The sequence below is a fragment of the Falco biarmicus genome, chromosome 5 (genome assembly GCF_023638135.1).
Source record: "Falco biarmicus isolate bFalBia1 chromosome 5, bFalBia1.pri, whole genome shotgun sequence".
NCBI classification, from domain to species: Eukaryota; Metazoa; Chordata; class Aves; order Falconiformes; family Falconidae; genus Falco; species Falco biarmicus.
In genome coordinates, this window is record NC_079292.1 from 38,677,871 (window position 1) to 38,698,069 (window position 20,199).

The window sequence follows — 20,199 nt, forward strand, 5'->3', positions numbered from 1 at the left end:
GCATTTTCCATATTCTGGATGAATGTCTTATACAGTATTATTAAAAGTTCCGTTGCCCTGTCCTTCATTTTGTGTATTCAGTTTGATTTATTCTTTTCCTTCTTACAGTGGTCTATGTGACAATGCAAATTTCTGCATAATTTTTAATCAATGAAACTGTATTTTCTCAGCAAGTAAGCTATAGAACTTTCTTACTGCTATAAAGAAATAAGTTCCATCTCTCTTTTAATGCATTTTATAAGCTGAAAAGAGGATGTTTAAGTTAATTTGAACTAAAATTCTTTTCCGGATTTGAACTTTCCTAAAGCACTGTTTTAATGTGGGCTCATCTTTATTTTTATTCCCTACTTTTCAGATCATTAATGCATATTTACCTATCAGCATCACTCAAGCTAAAAGACAACAATAATAAAACATACCATTTTCATTTTTAAATAGTATTTGGCAATGATCATATTAAGGGGAACAGGCCAAAATAGAAAACAATGTTATACTGAGGCTCAAAGAACATTTTTGGTGTGGGAACTCCTTCTCATACTGCCTATAGATGAGTATTTCTGAAATACAGTGATCAGAAGTGTCCCATTTATCTTTTGCCTCATGTAACAGATTTTCATTATAGCTGAACAAAGAATTGATATTTAATGAGCTTAATCTGGCTGACAGTACACTGCAGATGTACAGTGGTTTATATTTATGGGAGCAGTACATTTTGGGCGAGTTGCTTTCCCACTACATTCCATTGTTTGTTCATGTAAATGCTATGCACATCTTGCAGTTAGTGAGATGATGCAGTTTAAGATGACTGCCAAACTTTCAGGTCATGGTGTACAGCTTAGGTTCATCAGCTCTGTTTTATCTTAGGTGAAGTATAATGAAAATACAGCATTAGAAAATTACACTGGTCTCAGTGTGCAAAGAAGTATCTTTTAGACACTTTCTTTCAATTAGATTTTGGTCCTCCTTGTTCTACTGAAGAAGCTTGAATTGCCACCATCAAACACAATATATTAGACTGGAGATTCAAGAGCAACCCAGCTACCACTGAAAATGCCTAAAAGCAATAACTTAAATTGACAGCTCTTCTTTTTTTCCAGGTGTATGCCCATGAGAATTCATCCTCATTCCTGCTATTCACAGGAGACAGAGTCTTAGCGGCATTTTTGTTTGACAGTGAAAACAAAATATGCCTTGCTGTGATACCAGCTAAACAGGAGGGAGCACCTACTATTACCTATTAAAAACCAGAAGAAAACAACAGAAGCAGACTTATTTAATACCCTTTTATTTCCACTTATCTTAATGGCTTTTTGTTAAAGATATCTGTTTGTATGGTAAGAAGTTGTCATTGTTTAGGCAGCATTTTTTAAATTCACTTGTGTGCTAGCCCATTTTGAATTTGAAATTTCAATTTCATTTTTTCTGTGAAATTTCAAAATTCACATAGGAAAATGAGGGGAAATTCACCTTTCCAGAATTTTTGACTTTTAAATGCAAATTCTTTATATTCCCATTTGGGTATTTATATTAATTAGACAGGAACAACAATGGTATCAGTGAATTTCTCACAGTTAAGGTAGCCATTCAGAATAAATTTCCATACAGCATCTGTAGATAATTTGAAAAAGAAGCATAAAATAAATACGTAACCACCACTTGTTATTTCCAAACCAAAAATTTGGCAATACTCGCCAAATGTGATTGTCCAGAAACTGAGGTTCATCTTTCTCAAGTTCTTAAGGCTTTAGTACATGAAAATGGAGCCTTTGTTTTGTTGCCTTTAGAAATCAGATTTTCTCTGCAGCTACAAAGGATGATTAAAATTGCAGTTCTTATCTAATTATTGGACTCTGGTAGCTTTCAGAGAAACTAAATATCAAAGAACTCAAGAAAACTCTGGGGGAGCTGTGCTTGCTTCACTCAGGGTACTGAAATGCAGGCCCATTGTTAGTGATCACAACTGTGAATTATGCAAGGAGGAATATAAAACCAGCAAACATCCTTTCTTGCATCTGTGTCATAAGAAGAGTTTTCACCTTTTACTGGCAAGGATTATGGCAAATGTGAGGCAGATAGCTGTTCAAATGAAATAGAATTAACTGATACAGAGGGAAATACACATCGGCTCAGGCTGTGCTTTGTTTCTCTTCAACTTATGAAAGCTGCAGTGATTTCCAAAATTGAAACAACATATAATGAACTGCTGATCTCAGTATCATACATAGAGTTTTCTCAAGTCTGGCAAACACATAATCATTTCCTTTGATGGTGATAGCAGTGCTATATCTATAATAGTGACTGAAATGGTATGGAAATATTACTATATCATTTTTTTCTTTGTATGTATGTACAGTATTGTACCTGTGCTCTAGTAATTTATAATGCTCCCTTATTAAAATTAAATCATGATTTCATAGAAACAACATTCTAAACCTTCCTGTCTCACCGTTTATGTTTAGAAATTTGGGTAATTTTCTGCTGGCTTTCATTTATGGCTCTTCCTGCGTTGTACTAGTTAATTCTCACTCTTACCTGAAGACCCTTCTCAAGTCTTGCACATTTAGAGTGTGATGCTTTCTTAGCATAGGAGATACATGGAAAGCCTAAGACAGCACTAAAAGAATCGTAGTGGACTGTACTGCTCTTGTATGTTACCAAATTTAGATTGTTACTGGCAGCTTAGTTCCTAGACAGTTCCAATTACTTACTATAAAAATGGACTATAAAAAAGAAGAAAAAAGCTGTCTTTAATCATAAATACTACAAGCACAGGCTGTAACCCCTTTTGAAACAAGATGCATGGAACCCTGAACATCCTTGTGTCTAATACTGGTGCTGTTAATGCAATTCTTATGAAATTATAATGACACAACCCTCTTTAATAATGAAATACAAATGAAAGCAAACAAATTTTTTGTTTCACTGAGTATGCTTAAGAATGCAAATGCAGAATTTGTTAAGAGGCCGTTAATCCTGTTGTAAATATGGTAACATCTGAGGATTTTCTTGGCCCAATCTGTATTAGGGGACAAAAAACCCTCTTGAGTCAGATTTAATTTACTCTAATAAACTTCTAATTTAAGGATACTTTAAATTGCTAGGCTGGAATAAAAGAATTTTAATTTAAGTATTAATATGACCTTTTTTTTTAGTAAGTCAGCTGAAATGTACTTGGGCTTGGTCTTTACCTCAAGCCCTGTCTGCTGATGCAACATGAAGGCAGTGCCTTCCCCCTGGGCTGGGGGATATAGTGGGGTGAGCAGGGCAGGTCCTTGCTGGCCAGGGCATGGCTCACTTCCAGTCAGTAATTTCTTAGGCTTTCCCTTTTGGCCCATCATTTTCTGTTGTTCACCTAAAGAGGTCAACTTACACATCTTAAAATTGTGGTTATTGGTAGCTTGGCTACCACACTCAGGGTAAAACTGTCAATAATCCATTGCCTGCAAATGGCAGGTATGGAGCCAGTAAAGTATCCAGTTTGACAGTTTTACAATGAGTTGTACTTTCCTTTGACAGTAGTGTTGCTTGTAGATTAGGTAGTACTCAGTGTCAGAAAAGACAGCAGAGCTCTTGTCTTTAATTTTCTGCATTGAAAGACAAGGGCTTTGCTGTTTCGCAAAATGGATCAGTTCACTGAGCAATTTGAAGTAATTTATTCTGCAATCTATGCTCTAAATTAGGGGGATGTACTGCAGGTAGCTGTTCCCTGATTTTGGTGCACAAGCTGTCCTTCCCTTTGCTGTGGTGGTTCAGTAGGAATAATGGCCCTAAAACGTGGATCAGAACTTGTCTGAGATCATCCTGGGTGACAGGTCCCTTTCAACATGCCAATGTGGTTTGCTGAAGATCTGAAAATGCTTTTCAGATCAGTCACAACCAAAAGGGCATTTTATCCAAGTATAAAATAATGATAATAATGATGTCCTTCCTCATTAGATTGTAGGGCTGCATCTACATTAGCAAATAGTTTATCCCTACAGATTTTTTAGACCCCAACTGTTGTTGCTGAGGGCATGATGTCCACATTATATTCATTTAGCGGAGGAGGCTGTTTTTATCCCCCAGACTGTTTGAGTGCATTAGGTACACTCTCAGGCTCATCTGCTTTGTTTCGATCTAAAAGGGATTCATATCGTGCCCTCCAGTATCATTCCATACTGTGATCCAGATCATAGTAAATGGTGACAACTCAAAAATTTGTTTGAAAAGTCCAGCTCCAAACTGAAATGCTAACAGAAATGCATCTTGTAAGAATCTCTGATTCAGGGAACTAGAGGAGCAGAACACTATTTATTGATTTGTTTTGTCATTCACCCTCCTGTTGTGCACTACTGGCTAATCCCAAGTTACATATCATGCAACAGGAAGCTGGGTATAGACTTTTAAGAAGTGCAGGTTGTGACTGGCTATTTAATGAGCTCCTGACCGTATTAAAATGCCATTACAAGGCTGGTATAGTACATGCCAAAATGAGTGCATTGTTTCCAGACGTACACTAAGATGAAACTCAGCATTGCGTGGTCAGTATGGCTGTTATATAGCTGCTAGAACCCTTCAAAAGAGGATATTTGAAAAGGGGCTGGGAAATTGATTTGAGTTTTCACAGAAGACTAGGTGCTATTTAGATCCTTCAGCCATCATTAAACAAATCCTGACCTGACTTGAATCCATTCCAGTTACAATTTAAGTTAAGATGGACAACAAATATTGCATATCAATTAGTCATCAATAGCTCACCTTTCACAGTGTCTATTATGGGTTGCAGGTTCTCCCACTTGTCTCAGCTATATTGGGCACCAGTTGTTGTAGTCAGAGTCCAACTCAGCCGCACAAAGGGTGCCAATTATCACAGCACATACAGACTAATAGGTTGCAACAAGGTTTTTACCTTTGGTCAGATTCTACTGGCTGTGCTGTTTCTCCTTCCTCCAAAGACCACACCACACCACACCACACCACACCATCTGCGGCTGCTTGGTTCCCCCCCCAACTGCCGGGGTGGGGTGGTGTGGTGCAGGGTGCTGCGGTGTGGTGCAGTGTGCGGTGTGGTTCTGTAAATATCAGGGGTCAGATTAAGGACCCTGGGGGGATGTATCCAGTCTGCAGGCTGTAGTTTGAGGACCCCTGGTCTACACATTCCTAGCAAACCGTCACAGGGATACTCTGAATCTTTTCCAGTATGAGCCGGTTATTAATAATTTCTTACTGTTTCAGACCCCTGGTGAGGAAACAGAGACTGAGAGGAGACTTCAAAATTGTGTGGCATATAGCATGAATCTCAAGACACCATTAGTTGTTATAGTCTATGTGACAGATTAGGTAGCATGTCAGGACCAAAAAAACACCAATATTTGATGAAATCTTGTGCATAGACAGAAAAGGTGCTGTACCTTTCTACAAGTAAGTGAAAAATTCAGATTTTTCTTCTGTGTCTATGTGGGCATACCTCTGCTGTGTACAATGCTCTGTGCCTGGATTATCTGCTAGTCTTCTTGTTCTACTTCCAGCTGGTAGCTGAAGGTTGTTTGTGAAGCCTAGCTTCCTTTCTTTAACATCTCTCAAGTCTTTTCCTATGCACTAGCTCAGGAATAGAAATGTTCATTATGTACCAGATCCATATTTTGGAAAAGCCTGGTCTAACTTTGGTCTCACTCCTTTTTTTCTGTGGAAGTGGTGCCTATGGTGGCTGTGATGAATGAGCATGTGCTAGGATTTGACATTAGAAGAGTGGAGAAATGTGTTCTGACTGTATTTCAACTAGGTTTACTCCCACTCGACAACTCTCCTGTCTTCCTAGTGTGTTATGTCAGCTCTTAGAGCTGTTTTGGTCATTACACAAGCAAGCTTCATAGTTTTCTGTGATTTGAACAAGCTGTCATTTTTTATTTACACTTGAACCCTTGCCTTCAAGTGTGGTCTAAAATGTGTGAGTCAGGTATAAAACATAGATTGGGCTCAGATCTACCTATTATTTGTCAGAAGTGCTACTATGCCTACTGACAGATATAATTGTCATGAAAATAGCAGGAGGGAACTTAAGTCTGAGTCTTGCTTCCCTGTTTATCTGCAGAGGTCTGTCACAATGTTATTTTCCAGAAGAATTCTTTGGAAGAACAAAATTTAACTTTCATTAGGGAGTCATGCAGTAGAATCTGATGGGTTCCTGTGAACATACTAAATTTCAGGTCCAGCAGGATCATGCACTATAACCATAGCACTTCATCCATATTCTTACATCCATGTAATAATCCCAGAATTAGTCCTCCAGTATTGCTTGAAAGACATTATGTTTAAGATGGTAGTCACTTGAAATGGATTTAATAATAACAGAAAAAAATAAATTCATGTATTCACACTATTGGAATACTTCTAATGGTATTTTTTCTTCTTTTTTATCTTAAAAGGCATAATAATTTTGAAAGTACATAGTTTTTGTTTTCTACATTTCGACTTATGGAAGACTCCTTCATATCTTGACAATTGTGATGCTTGCCACTTTTATGTTTCCATGATGTCAATGTTAAAACTGGGATGACAATAAGAACATTTTCAATTCAAAGCAAGTGTGATAGAAAAGAGGGTGAGTTCTAAAAAAAGTGAGGGAGTCTTAATCATAGCATATGTTCAACAATATGACTTTAATTCAATGAAGTTAGTCAAAAAGCGATTTTAGTGCTGAATAGTCCACCAATACAGTACTGTGACTTTTTGGGTCATCTCTAAATTTTGTGACAGAGAGATGGCAGTTATGCCTTGAAGATGTTGAAAAATAAGGAGGAATAGTCATCTTAATTAGATGTGCATCAGCATGGCCAACTTTTGCATGGAGCCCAGCATGGGTTCAGGTCGTTAGTGAGGAGCCTCAGAGTTTTTTTTCACATAGGTTATCACAGAGAGAAATGCTGTGAGTTTTGGGTTTTTTTGAGGAGAATGAAATGGCTTGGAAAAAAGTACTATGCTAATGCACTTGGAAAGCACTTGCTTATAGTTTCCTTTGTGAAAAAAACTAGCACTTGACTTCCTGTACTAATGTACAAAAAGGAATCAAAACAGACCTCCTGAGTCACTGAGCTGAGCACCCTGATCCTGCCTGCTGGCCAGGTAGCATCTCATCCATTTCTTACGGATATGTTTCTTGCCCTCACTGTGTTTTTTCTCTTCCCTTGATTTCTCTGTTTCCTTTCAGCCTTTGCTTTGCTCTACAAGCTAAGCTCATGGAAACTCCTCCTGTGGCAGAGCCTTAATTCCTGTGACCATCATAGAAGACTGTACCCATATGTTTTGTGGGTTCAGTTTTTCTTTTGTGAAGATTGTTGGCCAGAATTATATCAATTATTCTGAATGATAGTTTAAGAACATTCATACTTGTCCTTTGGTGTTTTTATTTGAAATATATAATTTAGTAATTTATAGGATTTTCTTTTTTTCACAGCCATCTCATGTCACATTGATATTGATGTGCTCTTGGTGATTAACTAAAATAAACCGGTTGTTTTTTACATGTGTAGTTTCAAATGATGAATTCCCAACTTGTAGCAGAAATGCTATTAGTCCCCGATACTCCATTTCAGTACTACTTGCTGTTACACGCCTGGATCCACCTTTCAATTCTTGTAGTAATCCACAAAGTTGTTGGCTTAGTGTGTAAGTTCCAGAGTGACACTGTAGGAAATGCTTTATCTAAATCCAGACAAATTATATCTACTTCATTTCTTTGTCTGGAAAATCACTTATGGTATCAAAAAAGCTGTCAGGTTAGTCTGGCACCATCTACCCTTGGTAACACTGCTACATTTTATCCCATGTTCTATTTACTTCTCTGTCTTTAATTTATCTTTTTCTTCAAAGCCTGTTCTAAGCTCTTGCAAACTGAAGAGGTCAGACTAATAGGTTTACACTTGCCCAGATCATTTTCGTCCTTGATTTTAAATATAGGCACTTCAGTTGCCATTTGCCATTAATATTTGATACTTTCTCTGCCTTGATAGATTTGGAGGCTTATCTCTGCCACTGCAATGGCCTTTATGAAATCACAGTATACCTGGTGATTCAGGTCTCAGTGAGACATTTTGTTCAAAGCCCATTGAACTGTTATCCTTTTTTTTTTTCACTTAAACTTTTGATTGGTTAGTGAGATATGAATAAAGAAAATTTAAATAACCATCTGCAAGAGGATCACAGGTAAGATATAAGCAAATACTACTGCCATGATGATTAGATGAAGAGATAGTACCCCCTACAAATTAAAGCTTCCTTAAGCACAGAAACTGGGAGAAAAAGGGTTTAAAGTCGCATAATAATATCAGAGAAAATGATGTGAATTGGAGCCTAAGTACCTTCTCATACTGAACACTTTACTGTGAGACCTTATTTTGCAAGGGTGTAGGACATCATTGGGCAAATTAAAGATATTAAAATATCTTGGATGCTTAAATGTTCTGTAAAGTTTCATGTTGGCACTTAAAAACACAATGAATGGCATGTGCGCGTCTAATGTTAGATTATTACTGTTAGTTTTATATTTTCATAATACACAGGAGTATAGAACGTAACCCCACAAAAATTAATAACATCTTCTTTCTGTGTACTTAGTAATGTGTCAGCATCAATATTGACCAGGTGAACAATCTTTTGCTCATCCTGATGAAATGACTCAGAAAAAAATTTAATATATAGAGTTAAATACATCCGTATTGTTTGATTTGAAGCTGGCTAGGAGGACAGTGCATTTCTTGTTTACTTTTTCATTGCTTTCTTTATTGCTTTCAGTTAGGTGTTGCATCTGAAAATTAATGAAGGTGAAAATTGCAATCAATTGTGTCTACAAGGAGCTGGTGTTAATCTGCAAGCAGGGGAGATTAACGCTGATAGTATAGAGAGAGGGCCATTCATCAGTATCATTTGAGTTTTCAAGGCAATATCATCACAACCATACATACCATTTCAGAAGAAAAAAAGTTTTCCCTATAATCTCGCAGGGTTTCTAGCTGTGAGGTGGCACACAGCTAGGTGGCTAAAGCATTTTATACCTCTGGCAATTTAAGCGTCCATGCTTATCAGATTTTGGAAACAATAATATATATGTAAATTTCACATCCAAGTGCTTTGAGATACCGTCGGCAAATGTAATTACCTGTATGTGCATCTGTCTCGAGCTTCCCACTACTGGGAAACTAATTGCAGCATTTAAAGAAAAATGTTTTTTTGTTTTATTGCGTATTTTCATATATTCCATAACTTTTTATTTTTCAGATAGTTGAGATATTTTCTTTGCTTGAAATTGTCTCTTCCTTTAAAAGTTTACTGGATAATCATTTTTCAAGAACTCATGCTGTGTATGTACATCTCTGTCTGGGAAAGTATGTGCTTAAATTTAACTATGTGCTTAAGTCACATTGATTTAAATAAGACAAGTATGGGCATGCATGTCAATCATATGCTTAAGTATTTTTGGGAAGAAGAATTTATTTGCCTCAGTGTCTTAAGTCTTAGCACAGTAGCCTTTCAAAAGCCCTTAAGGCATTAAGCCTAAAATTCTTCAACCTTCCACTGGTACACTTCAGCTGAAAGTAACACTGACAGCCTTCTATATTGATCTGCCAACAATGCTTTAACTATTTGCAAATATTTCTCATTAACGAGGCTAAGCTGTTTAGGGCTACTTGTTCTGCTATTAAAAGCTCCACACTGGTAAACAACAACTTTTGGAAAAAAACCCAACAAATGCCACCCCTTTTGCTTTGCACACAGAGATGTCCCATGTGACTCCCACGTAAGACCTGCATGCTTTGCTAGGCTAAATGCCTATTCTCTTGCTTTCCTTGCCCACCTAGATCAAAGAAAGTAGCTTATGAGAACAGGTCTGAATTTTTCCCCCAGCTTCATTTCAGAATCAGAATGCACTTTGTGTCTGTTACAGGCTGTGATGTATGAAGCAGAAAGAAGATTGATTTTCACAAGCTACTTTGTACCTGAAGTAATGAGAGTGGCAAATTACTTGTTCACTGAGCAAACATGACAGGAATGTCATAGAGGGAATTTATATATATGCAAACACATGGGGGTCACATTGGTGTTACTTTTACAATGTGACCTTATCCACCAGAGGGGCATTTTTAAATCTGCATTGGGTTACACAAGAAAGGCTAAATAAAACTGCAAATACCTGCACTGCCTGGGATGTAGAAACTAACAAAACTGATAAATAATGTAAGATTCAACACAGTATGGAAAATAATGTAAATGGCTGCATTATTTCTGTACAAGAGAGTTGGGGTCAGAAGTGATCTCTCCTGCTCGTTTAACATTTCTCTAAAGCAGCAAATATAATATTTGTCATAAAAGGAAAAGCAAGAGAATGTGGGACTAATTTTCTATCAGGTTTTTGTCTCTTAAACATTTCGTGAGGATTCAGTAGAGAAATAGGCTTATGCCTATTTTTATGAACACTTGCATTCACAGGGTATATGTGTTTGCGGAAGACAAATGGATCTTACTGGCACTGAAAGTTTCTACATATGTAAAGCAGGAATGAATGAATTTTGAACAGCTTCACAGAAGCTTATGTTTGTAAAGAAAAGAAAGAAAAGGAGCAACAGAGAAAAAATGCTGTTACTTCTAGGAAACAGATGAGATTTTTGTGTATAAGCTGTTAAGGGAAGAATGAGAGCTGTATTTCCTTACATTTTTTTCTCCTCAACAATAAAGATTACATGAGGTTACACTTCACTTAAAATAGGAAAGCAAGGCAATTTAGCACTGGCCGTACAATGTAAGGTAATTCCCATGTGGTTCTCCTCTATTTCTGAACTGTTGGCAAGGTGGCTGATCTCAAGCCCAGAAGCAAAGAAGGAAGAAAGTAGAAACTCAGAAGCTTATGAATGCTACATTGCTGCAGTGAAATTGAAGATACACCTCTGTGCATGGTAGTTTCAGTACAGCTGAATACTTGGGCCACATCTGTTGGAAGCGGGCTGACAGACAGGTGCAACTTATTAGTGTATTCACAGTGTGCTTCTGATGAGCCACGGTGGCCAGGGAGAAGGATTTTGGCTGACAGCAGTTTGTGAAGATTCTCTGCAAGATTCAGAGGTTCCACCCTGATAAAAAAATCCTGTAATCTTTAACCTATTTTTGTCACTAATCACTAGAACAGTCTGTTCTAGAGTCCTTGATGCCAGACTGGTGATGGTCTTACGGAGTGTGCTTCAGGGAAAAAGAATCTTACAAAGCAAAAGTTACAAATTGTGTGAATTTATTAATTATGTTATGGTGTTAGGTACAGTCACATCAGAGTCCTCTCATGCTCAGCCACTGCGTGCTTGATTTATATGTGTGACATCTTTTATGTTTTATCTTGAATGTGTCCCTGGAATGACAAAAGAAGCTATCTTTCCCTTTTCTTGCCTTGAAGCACGTTGGAAAATGAACTCAAACATGGCAGCCTTTCGTGTCTTCTTGTGTGTGAAAGTGCTGAGAGCTCCCCGAGGTTATTTCCAATATGTTTGACACAGAAACTGAAGTAATTTTTTGTTAGGCATAAACTTCGTATTTTTGTGTAAAATTGATTTTCAAATGTAGGCATCTCTTGTAGCATGGCTGTTCTCGGTTTTGATCACCTTTGGCTTATGTGGCATTACTGAAGGCTGTAAGGATCACAGTGAGGGAGAAGTTCTGCAGAAAGGAAGGTAAATAGAAAAGGAAAATGTCTCACAGAGAAAAGCATTCAGGTTAACAGCTATAGTTTGTCTGTGGAGCTCTGCATCACCTCTAGTAAAAGTAGACCTCATTTCAGAGCTCATTTGTTCTGTTTAACACAACCTGTTACGTTAGTGTAGTAACAGTACAGTAATTTTATTTCCTGGATGCACTTGTCATGGATCAGGGTTGCAAGAGGCTAATAGTTACGTTTCAGAGCTGAGGTCAAACACTGTCTAGTTCCAGTGTCTTCTCAGTGTAAATGCACAAAAAATAACCAGCATCACAGTTTCTGAGTCCAGGTGATAACGCATGCACTCAGATACTGAGCATATCTCATGGCTTCTCCCTGTTATCTAGCTGTTTGCATACTTTGCTGATGAGGTGCATCCATCCCAGCTCCCAGAATTTCTTGGACTACAGACCCTTCATTTTTATTTCTAGCGGTGCATTGCTACAGTCTAGCATTTATGTGTGTAAGCAGGACTGCTGGGAGCAGGGTGCGTCATACCTTGTTTGTTCTTACGCAGCCACTCACGTGTCCTTGGACTGACTGTCGTGAGCGGCCAGCGCACACAGCTGCATGTCTAGTGTTATACTGCATAATTAGTTTGAAACTTAACATCATCTTCCAACTTTTTCTTATTTGAGCTGCCATATGTTATGAATGCTTTACCTGTGGAGATATTTTTTTTTTTTACTGCTGCTGCTGGCCTCTGAACAATTAGTCCCAAGCTAGAACTAACTTCTACTTGCACTGGCTTTTCTGCTGGTTGTGCTTATTATGGGACTGCTATAAGCAAAGTTATGATTTTTGTCCTTCTAAAGGTGAATACCACAAATAAGTAATGCAGAATAGTGTAATAGGCTTGTGGTACAGAAGTGGTGTATTGTTTTCTCATGATTGGAAAACCTGGCAATGGCATTGAGCCCAGATTTTCTGTGTCAAAGCTGAAACCCTTCCTTTACTTTGCACAACAGTCTCTTCTTTAGTCAGTGCTGGCTTATTCCTCTTTGGTGTGCTGGGCTGTGGGCAGAGGTTTGTATCTTCAGTCTGCCACCTACCCTGAGGGGCTGCTGTTCACAGGCAGATAGGTTGGTTTTCTCTCTTTCTCCCCACTGCTACTGTTTTTCCTTACGTATTTGCATTTTCTGCTGTGCATTTGCTGCCAGCCTTGTGGCACAGCGAGTGAATCTGACATCAGCAGAATACAGGAAGGAACTGCAATAGATTCAACTTTGCTTAATGGTGCAAGTATCACTGGGTTTCGAGCAGTGATGGGTAGGTGAGGAAGAAAGATCTGATTTTAATGAGGGATGACTTGGCACGAGCATCATAACAGGTGCAGTGTGAGAATCCAGGAGTGAAAGAGTCAATTCATATTCTGTTCAGAGATAGCTGTGAAAGAGCATACGCTGAATGTGCATTCCAGTTTCATTTTTTTGTTCTTATTTACAGTGACAAATAATGTACTTCCCTTTAGCTTTGAGTGCTTCGTAAACCTGGAGCTGATGATGAATTTGCAGTTTACACTCCAAAGGCACTGGAATCAGTGCAAGAAGGCAGAACTTGGTGAGGTTCACAGCACACTGTGACCTCCACTGTGATTATTAATCAGTCAGGCTTTCAGGGGCACATCCACCATCCTAGATGTAGCACTTGCCTACTTCTCTCTCTTTCCCCCTGATAAATATGATATCTGAACCTCTGGGAAACACACTGTAGATATGTGACTTCCATCAAAGGACGCCGAGTTCTGTGCTTTGAATTCAGGTTTAAAAGGGTCTGGTACGCTTCTCAGTGGGTTCTTAATTTGGGTCATAGTGATTTGTTACACAGAGCCTGGTGTGGAAACCTACAAGCGCTAACAAGATCTCATCAATCTCCTGGAGAGCAAGATTGGCAGTTTTGCGGGAAGTAGTCTGGTTACAGGTCTGAAAATCATGAGTGGAGTTGTGGGATTGGGGGGGGGGGGGGGCGCGTTGGGGGGTTGCCTTATCAGCTTGTGGTGTTCTGCTCGAAAGCAATTTGCTCAGAGGAAAGGAGTTGCTTTGAAGAAATGGAAAGAGGTTTGGGACTTTGAACAGGCTATTGGTTAATTCTGTATAGAGCTGTCTGCCTTTCATAGAGTTGTGGTTGCCCAAGATAGTGTTGTACATGAACAGAGCAAAAGACACGCTCCTAAATTCCTTTGGGCTTCCTACGAACATAAAAGGAGACAAATGTGCAACCGTACTGAAGTGATGCAGTTTTTTCTACTCAGAAAGGCACCGTACTTCCAGGCACTACAAAATAGCAGTAATTTTGTTCAAGTGATCAAATTTGCAGCTTTTCTAGTATAAGTGATTTGAAATAGGCATCATTGTCCTATTGACCTATCAGCAGAAACATGACCATCGTGCAGAGCTGTTTCTTAGCCAGCTATCTAGGCCTCTTCTACAGAGAATGAAAAGTGAGAGAAGGTTTCATTATTATACCTCTTGCTACTCTCTGCACAACTGTAATCCTTAAGCAGTAGAGCCTACATTCCTCAACTTGTCTTTTTGGCAGGTGGAGGGGTATTTTGTCTTTGGAGGTGGTTGCTGAGAAATGTGTTACCTTGTGCTTGAACCACCACGGTGCCTTGCTGTCACAGTGAAAACATCACTGAGCAAGATGAGGGTAGGTGTGTGCAATTTCCTTTGGTGCAGTAAATCAAATCTTTTCATTACCCGAAGATAGACAGGAAAGAGACTAGTGAATCTGCCCTGTTTGAGTCCATGTTTCCAAACCATTCATGCCCTCCTAAGAGCATTTCCCTGTGGGAAGGTTGGTACATGTGCTGGAGGTCTATTCAAATCAATTACCACCTTATGACTCATGGGCGCAATCCAAAAAGAGTTGCAATCCCAAAAGTTAAAAACTCCACTATACAGTCAGATAGAACCACACTGACCATGACTGACCCCAGACACACTAGTGGAACTGCTCTGTTCATCAAAACCTGCTGAACAGCTGCGTGGATTCATCCTTCTTGCCAGCTTTGGAAGCTGCTGTGGTTATGAGCGCTGTTTGTGTGCCTTGAGAGAAATGTGGTAAGTGGAGGTGTTCAGTTCTCCTGGTACTGACCAGGGTGGAGAAATGCTGCTGAACCAGGGAGGGAGGTTATACTGATATTCTATATGATGTACCTCATTCACAGCTAAGCAGAATTTAAGGCTTAAGAGTTGTCAGTCAGACACTTATAAAAACATCCTGAATTCTCCTTAAATTAAGTTGAAAAATGTTTTTTAAAGAAGTCTTAATATATAAAACACTTAATTTTGTGTATTTTTGTTTTCAGGATGAATAAGAGATACTTACAGAAGGCAACAAAAGGAAAACTGCTAATAATAATATTTGTTGTAACGCTGTGGGGGAAATTAGCATCTGGAGCAAATCATCATAAAGGTGAGAAATTCTGCTCTGTTCTACTACACTGTCATATCTGTGGCCTCTGTCAACAAATTCAGGAGTGTCCAGTCTATGCAACCTTTTTCCTTATGCATATTTGTGTCTCCTGGTATTGGTCCACTAATCAGTACCAAAGATGGAGAGTTTTAAATGGATAGACTTTCATTAATTTTGTGAGAATTTTTCAGTCACGTTTTCAGCATTCTCTGATTTTAGGTAATTTTGTAATTACGGTATTATAATATTTGCAATTATGGTACTATAAAAAAGATGTTAAAGTAAAAAAAAATCAAATAATAAATACTGCTTAGTTATCATATAGCAGGTGTGCTACAAATGAATTCCTGTAAGGAACCTTAGAAAGAAACAATTTTTAGTAACACATATGCTGCTAGTGTGTGCAGTTGCCTGTCAAGGCTAACTTCATGGGTAATGTGTGCTGAATGTGATTGTTTCATCACCAAAAAAAAGACTGTTTCTTCACAGTGTTGTTTGTCTTCTGTGCTTCATTCCTAACCCTGGACCAGTTATAGCTTGTGACAATGTTAAATCTGTTTCCTCTTGGTCATTCCAGCCCTTAAAATGTATACACACCAGCAGAAGCTGTGATGGTTTATTAAAGCTTGTAGAAAGGTTTTTTATCGTGCGTGTGTTTCTGTAAACCCCTAACGCAAGGAACAAGCTCTCTAGATTCATGTATTAATACCTTCTTATAGGCTAATGTAACTTAAAATGTGATCTGCAGTATAATATGATTTTGAAGTCCATGTCTCATCTGCATATGGTCTGTGTTGGCTCTTTATCCACTTATTTAAGATCAGAATAAACTCTTAACAACTTGGGTAAAGTAATGGTGAGAGATGAACATTACTGAGAGCTAAGGAGTTAAATACTGGGGAAGGATTCCAAGAACACCCCTCAGTTCATCGATGTTCGTGTACATTTTATAACTTCTCCTCTGATAGGATTTCATGAGCAGGTATTTTATATATCTAGCTGCTAGATATTTTTCTGCTGTGTGAAGATATCTTGCTTCAAAATACCTCACTGATTAGGACTTCAGGATGCAGAAACACTTTCTGCAAAGTCTTTTGTGAGTTGCGATTTGGCTGCAGAAAAAACAGATTCTGATGTGGTCCTGCAGGCCACCAAAGACGGATATCGTGCCAGGCAGGAATCATGCTGACACTCTTTGCTCTGCCTTTGTTCCCCCTCTGAACCAGAATATGGACTTGTGCTGTGGCTTGCCAGTTTAGTTGTCTATTGGAGAAGAGCCAAGATATTCTAGCCTAGATTCATAATTCTTTTGTCTTTGATTATCTTTCTTTAAAAATCAGAAAGCTCATCTCCAGACCATTTTGATTCCATCCACAAGGGCTGGTCAAGCTGTGTTTGCCTCAATCGAATTCCAACTTTGTAAAAGTATGCTTGTACTCTTTTTGAAAAACTCATGGGTAAAAACCTGTCACTAAGTATTCCACAGAAACAAATTATAGTTCTAAGCACTATTTGGGGAATCAGTGGTTCATAACTGAAAATGAAACAATCCTCCACCAATTTTAACTTTCCAGGTATATTCATGAAAAGGAAACCCCAGCAGAGCTATACCATTAATTATCTGGACAGTACCTGGCATTTGAGCCCCAGCCTTAGAGCAGAAATAACTTGAGAAATAATGAATTTGATGGTTTTAGATAAAAGAAATATGCACACGAGTCCCCCTGCAAAATCAGATTATCAACTGTAGGGATTATTTTTTACATTCCTGCAAGTTAACAAAAAGCTTTAATTTTTCTTTTCTTTAATTTGTCACTTTTCATGCCTTTAGCAAAATATATGAAGAAGTCTTGCAGGGAACAAAAATAATAATAAGCTGAATTGAGCATTTAATTTCGAAAAACAGCTATTTTACCTTTAGATTCTTTTGGAAAGAAATAATATTCAGAAGGATTTTGGCTTGTGGATTTGGTAGGTCTGCAGATCAGGTGCACTCACTGTATATGGGGGATTATTTTACAAAGTACAAATCAGAGTTATGCAGCTCAACTACCATTGATTTCCAAGATACTGGGAGTTTAATTTCTCATTGTATCACAGAAAATCTTCCCCCTGCTCTAATAGCAGAAACTGAGCTAAGATACATGCAAGGAGAATTTGACACTTCACCTTTGCATGGAGTTTCCAAACACTGAGAAATGTGCGAGTTTCTTCAGTGATAATTATCCCTAGCATCATTAATCTTAATTTATAGAAGTCCTTACTAATATATTGACATGAAAATCCCTAATGACTTTGAAGGAGCCCCTACAATTTCAAAAATCGATAACCTACATTTAAAAAAAATCTTTACTTTTGTATTGACTTAGTCATATTATGCGTCAGTTGCACCAACTCTTAAACCCACCTCTTTTTCAGAGGGCTATTGTAAAAGAAAAGAAAAAGAAGGAAAGATCATCAATTTGTGAAAAATTGTTTAATGAGCATTCTGCTTTCCAGACAGGCTTCCATGGGGTTATAAACAGCTGACTCTGACAAGCCGTCTCTAGGCTCATTGTGCTTGTTTTGGGGATACGGCACAAATGAGAAATCCCAAGTCAGCAGCAAGAAAACCAGAGGCGGAGGCAGGGCATGGGGAAGCAGGCTCTGAGGTCCGGTTGAGCAGCCACCAGGGATACAAACTGAAATTTCACATTACAGCTTTTCAGCGTCAGGTGTATGGGCACCAGGTCTGTCCTTTCTCTTGAGAAGACTGGTTTAGAAGACACTTTTGCTCCATTTATCTTCAATGATTGTTAAGGTTTCATCAGTCCAGACAAAAAGTCCAAGAGCTAAAAGAGGTAGGCACTCACACTGTTTAAAACAACACACAAAGCTCACTTTTTTGCCACACACAGGATTGAGTTCTCCTGTGTAGTTCCTGGGTATGCACATACTTACATTCCTTTTAGCCTGTCTTCTGGAAAGAAACAGCAACTCTGCTTTTTCATTTTACTTGGGACCCTGATACTATGGTGATGTGTGCTGTACCTGAGCACAGGCACCTGTGAATCGGCCCGCAGAACCAGATCCCTTTATGCTGCAGTTAGCTATGTGTGAGAAGACGAGAGTGGCATTATCAGTCTGCAAAAGGATGTTGTCAAGGTTATAAGTCTAAAAACTGATACACCTTTAGGGTGGCTGATAGAAATCCATAAGGGTATTTTATTATATGACCGATCCTGATCCTCCTACTTATTGCTCGCACTTGGAAAACAAATAAACCTATGCAAACATACAGTGTTCACTGACAGATACGGCAGGCAGGCATCAGTTCAGCATCACTGCCTGTTTGCTATTTCTGTCACAAGCAACATGAATTGATTGTGTGACCACTGTATCACGGCCCATGTTTAAGGTTTTAAGTGTTGAACTAGTCCTTTTGGGAAAGAAATACACTGACAGCCCCTTACAAGCACTCCTCTGTAGATAGCAGGCTACTGTGAGACACATTTTACCATTAAAAAAAACCTCTTTCCAAATTTGGGTTTCTGTGAGCTTTTTGCAATTATTAAGTTCTTTTTTACATTGACAATGCAATAAGATAATCTAAATAAATTAAGGGTGCTTTTGAATCTGAGCATAGTTTAACATTCCTCAAAATACAAAACAATAAACTTTATATTAATTTTAAATCCCTGGAGAAAATAAAAAGTTGTTTAAAAATATGGGTAATCATGAATGCTTGCTTGCCAGAAGGAATTTGTTATGGAACCATAAACCACTCCATGTAGATAAACAAAGTAGTTGAGTATTTTGGGACATACTAGATGAAAAGGCATGATAGTTTATTTTAATTTTAAAAATTTCACGCAGAAGCTGAACTTTTTCATTGATGCCTATCATATAGTTAAAACAAACTAAACCCTTTATTGTTTGTAATGAGGAACTGCTGCGCCTACTTGTCTGTCAATTTGCACTACTGAGGGCACATCTTGCTATTCACAAGGAGAAAATAAATCTTGGTTTCTCCTGGCAGCGGAGTAGCAGCTCTGAAGCCCAGATGAGTGGAGGAGCCGCTGAGCCTCTAAAGCTGCTAGTTAGATCACCCTTCCCAGAAGAGTCTGCCTTTCTCAACTGCCTTGCTGGGGCAGCAGCACTGCTGGCACCCACGCTGTGATGTGGATGTAGCCTGTGCTATGCATGTGCCTGGAGTTTGGGAATGGGTACGACTATGAGAAGCAAGAAACCCAGTGGCAGCAGTGGCATGCTTTCAGGTGGAGCTGATGTGTTTATATCCATGGCTGGACTTTTGATAGTGGTCATCCTCTTCCCAATTCACCAGGTCTCTTTCCTTTTGTTTTGTGAAAAGAGTACAAATAAAATGTGCGGAACAGTCCTGGAAAGCCTAAGGAACAGTCTGGAGATTTTAACTCTTTGTGAAACAGTTAGAAATGCAGCTTAATTGTAATCATTGTCCACAGGTATCTTATTTTCTTTGTATATCTCATTGTTCCTGTTTGCTCTGGAAGATCTTTAAGTCTTAGGTCAAGATTTGTCATGTTTTCTATCAGGAAAATGAACCAAAAGATGGCAAGCCCTGAACAGGGCTCAGTATAGTTTAACACGCGTCCCATGTATCTTTGAGAATGTGAACTATTTTTAGGGGAAGAAATCTCATTGTAATGAACAAATTTAATCAAGTGTGATACTGTAGGCCAGTATGGGCAGTAGCGTGCCCGGTTCGGGAGAGTGAGTATGTGGCCCTTGCAGACAGACAGGGTGGTACAAGTTTGTTCTTTGGTTTTCTAGCACTCAGCAGGGCTCTCTTAGCAAGTGCAGTAATGCTAACGCTGCACTGAATCAGCATGTGAGAGGCTTCTGGCTCTGCCTGACCCTTGGGCTGTGGAATTGATTTGTTCTGAGGAGAGATAATATAGCACTTTGTTAAAAGCCATGGTAATGGCCTATGTGCATTGCCTCGATGCCCTCATGCCTGTTTCATGCACAAAGGGTGAAATTCACTGGTGAGTTAGGACAGCTGTTTAGATGGCTTAATAAGTGATTTATGTCATATTTGTGGTTCTTTTGTA

The 20,199-nt window shown here is 38.6% G+C and overlaps 1 protein-coding gene across 2 annotated transcripts in view; it reads left to right on the top strand.

The window, feature by feature from the left end:
- TAFA2 (TAFA chemokine like family member 2) overlaps positions 1 to 20,199 on the top strand; it is a 192,004-nt gene that overhangs the window by 120,756 nt on the left and 51,049 nt on the right. For both annotated transcript variants that reach the window (XR_008822257.1, XM_056341638.1), the window contains exon 2: positions 15,021 to 15,127. Coding sequence is in view for 1 of the 2 variants with exons in the window: in XM_056341638.1 (XP_056197613.1) it covers positions 15,022 to 15,127 (106 nt within the window). In the remaining variant the exon portion in view is untranslated. The remainder of the gene's footprint in view (positions 1 to 15,020; positions 15,128 to 20,199) is intronic.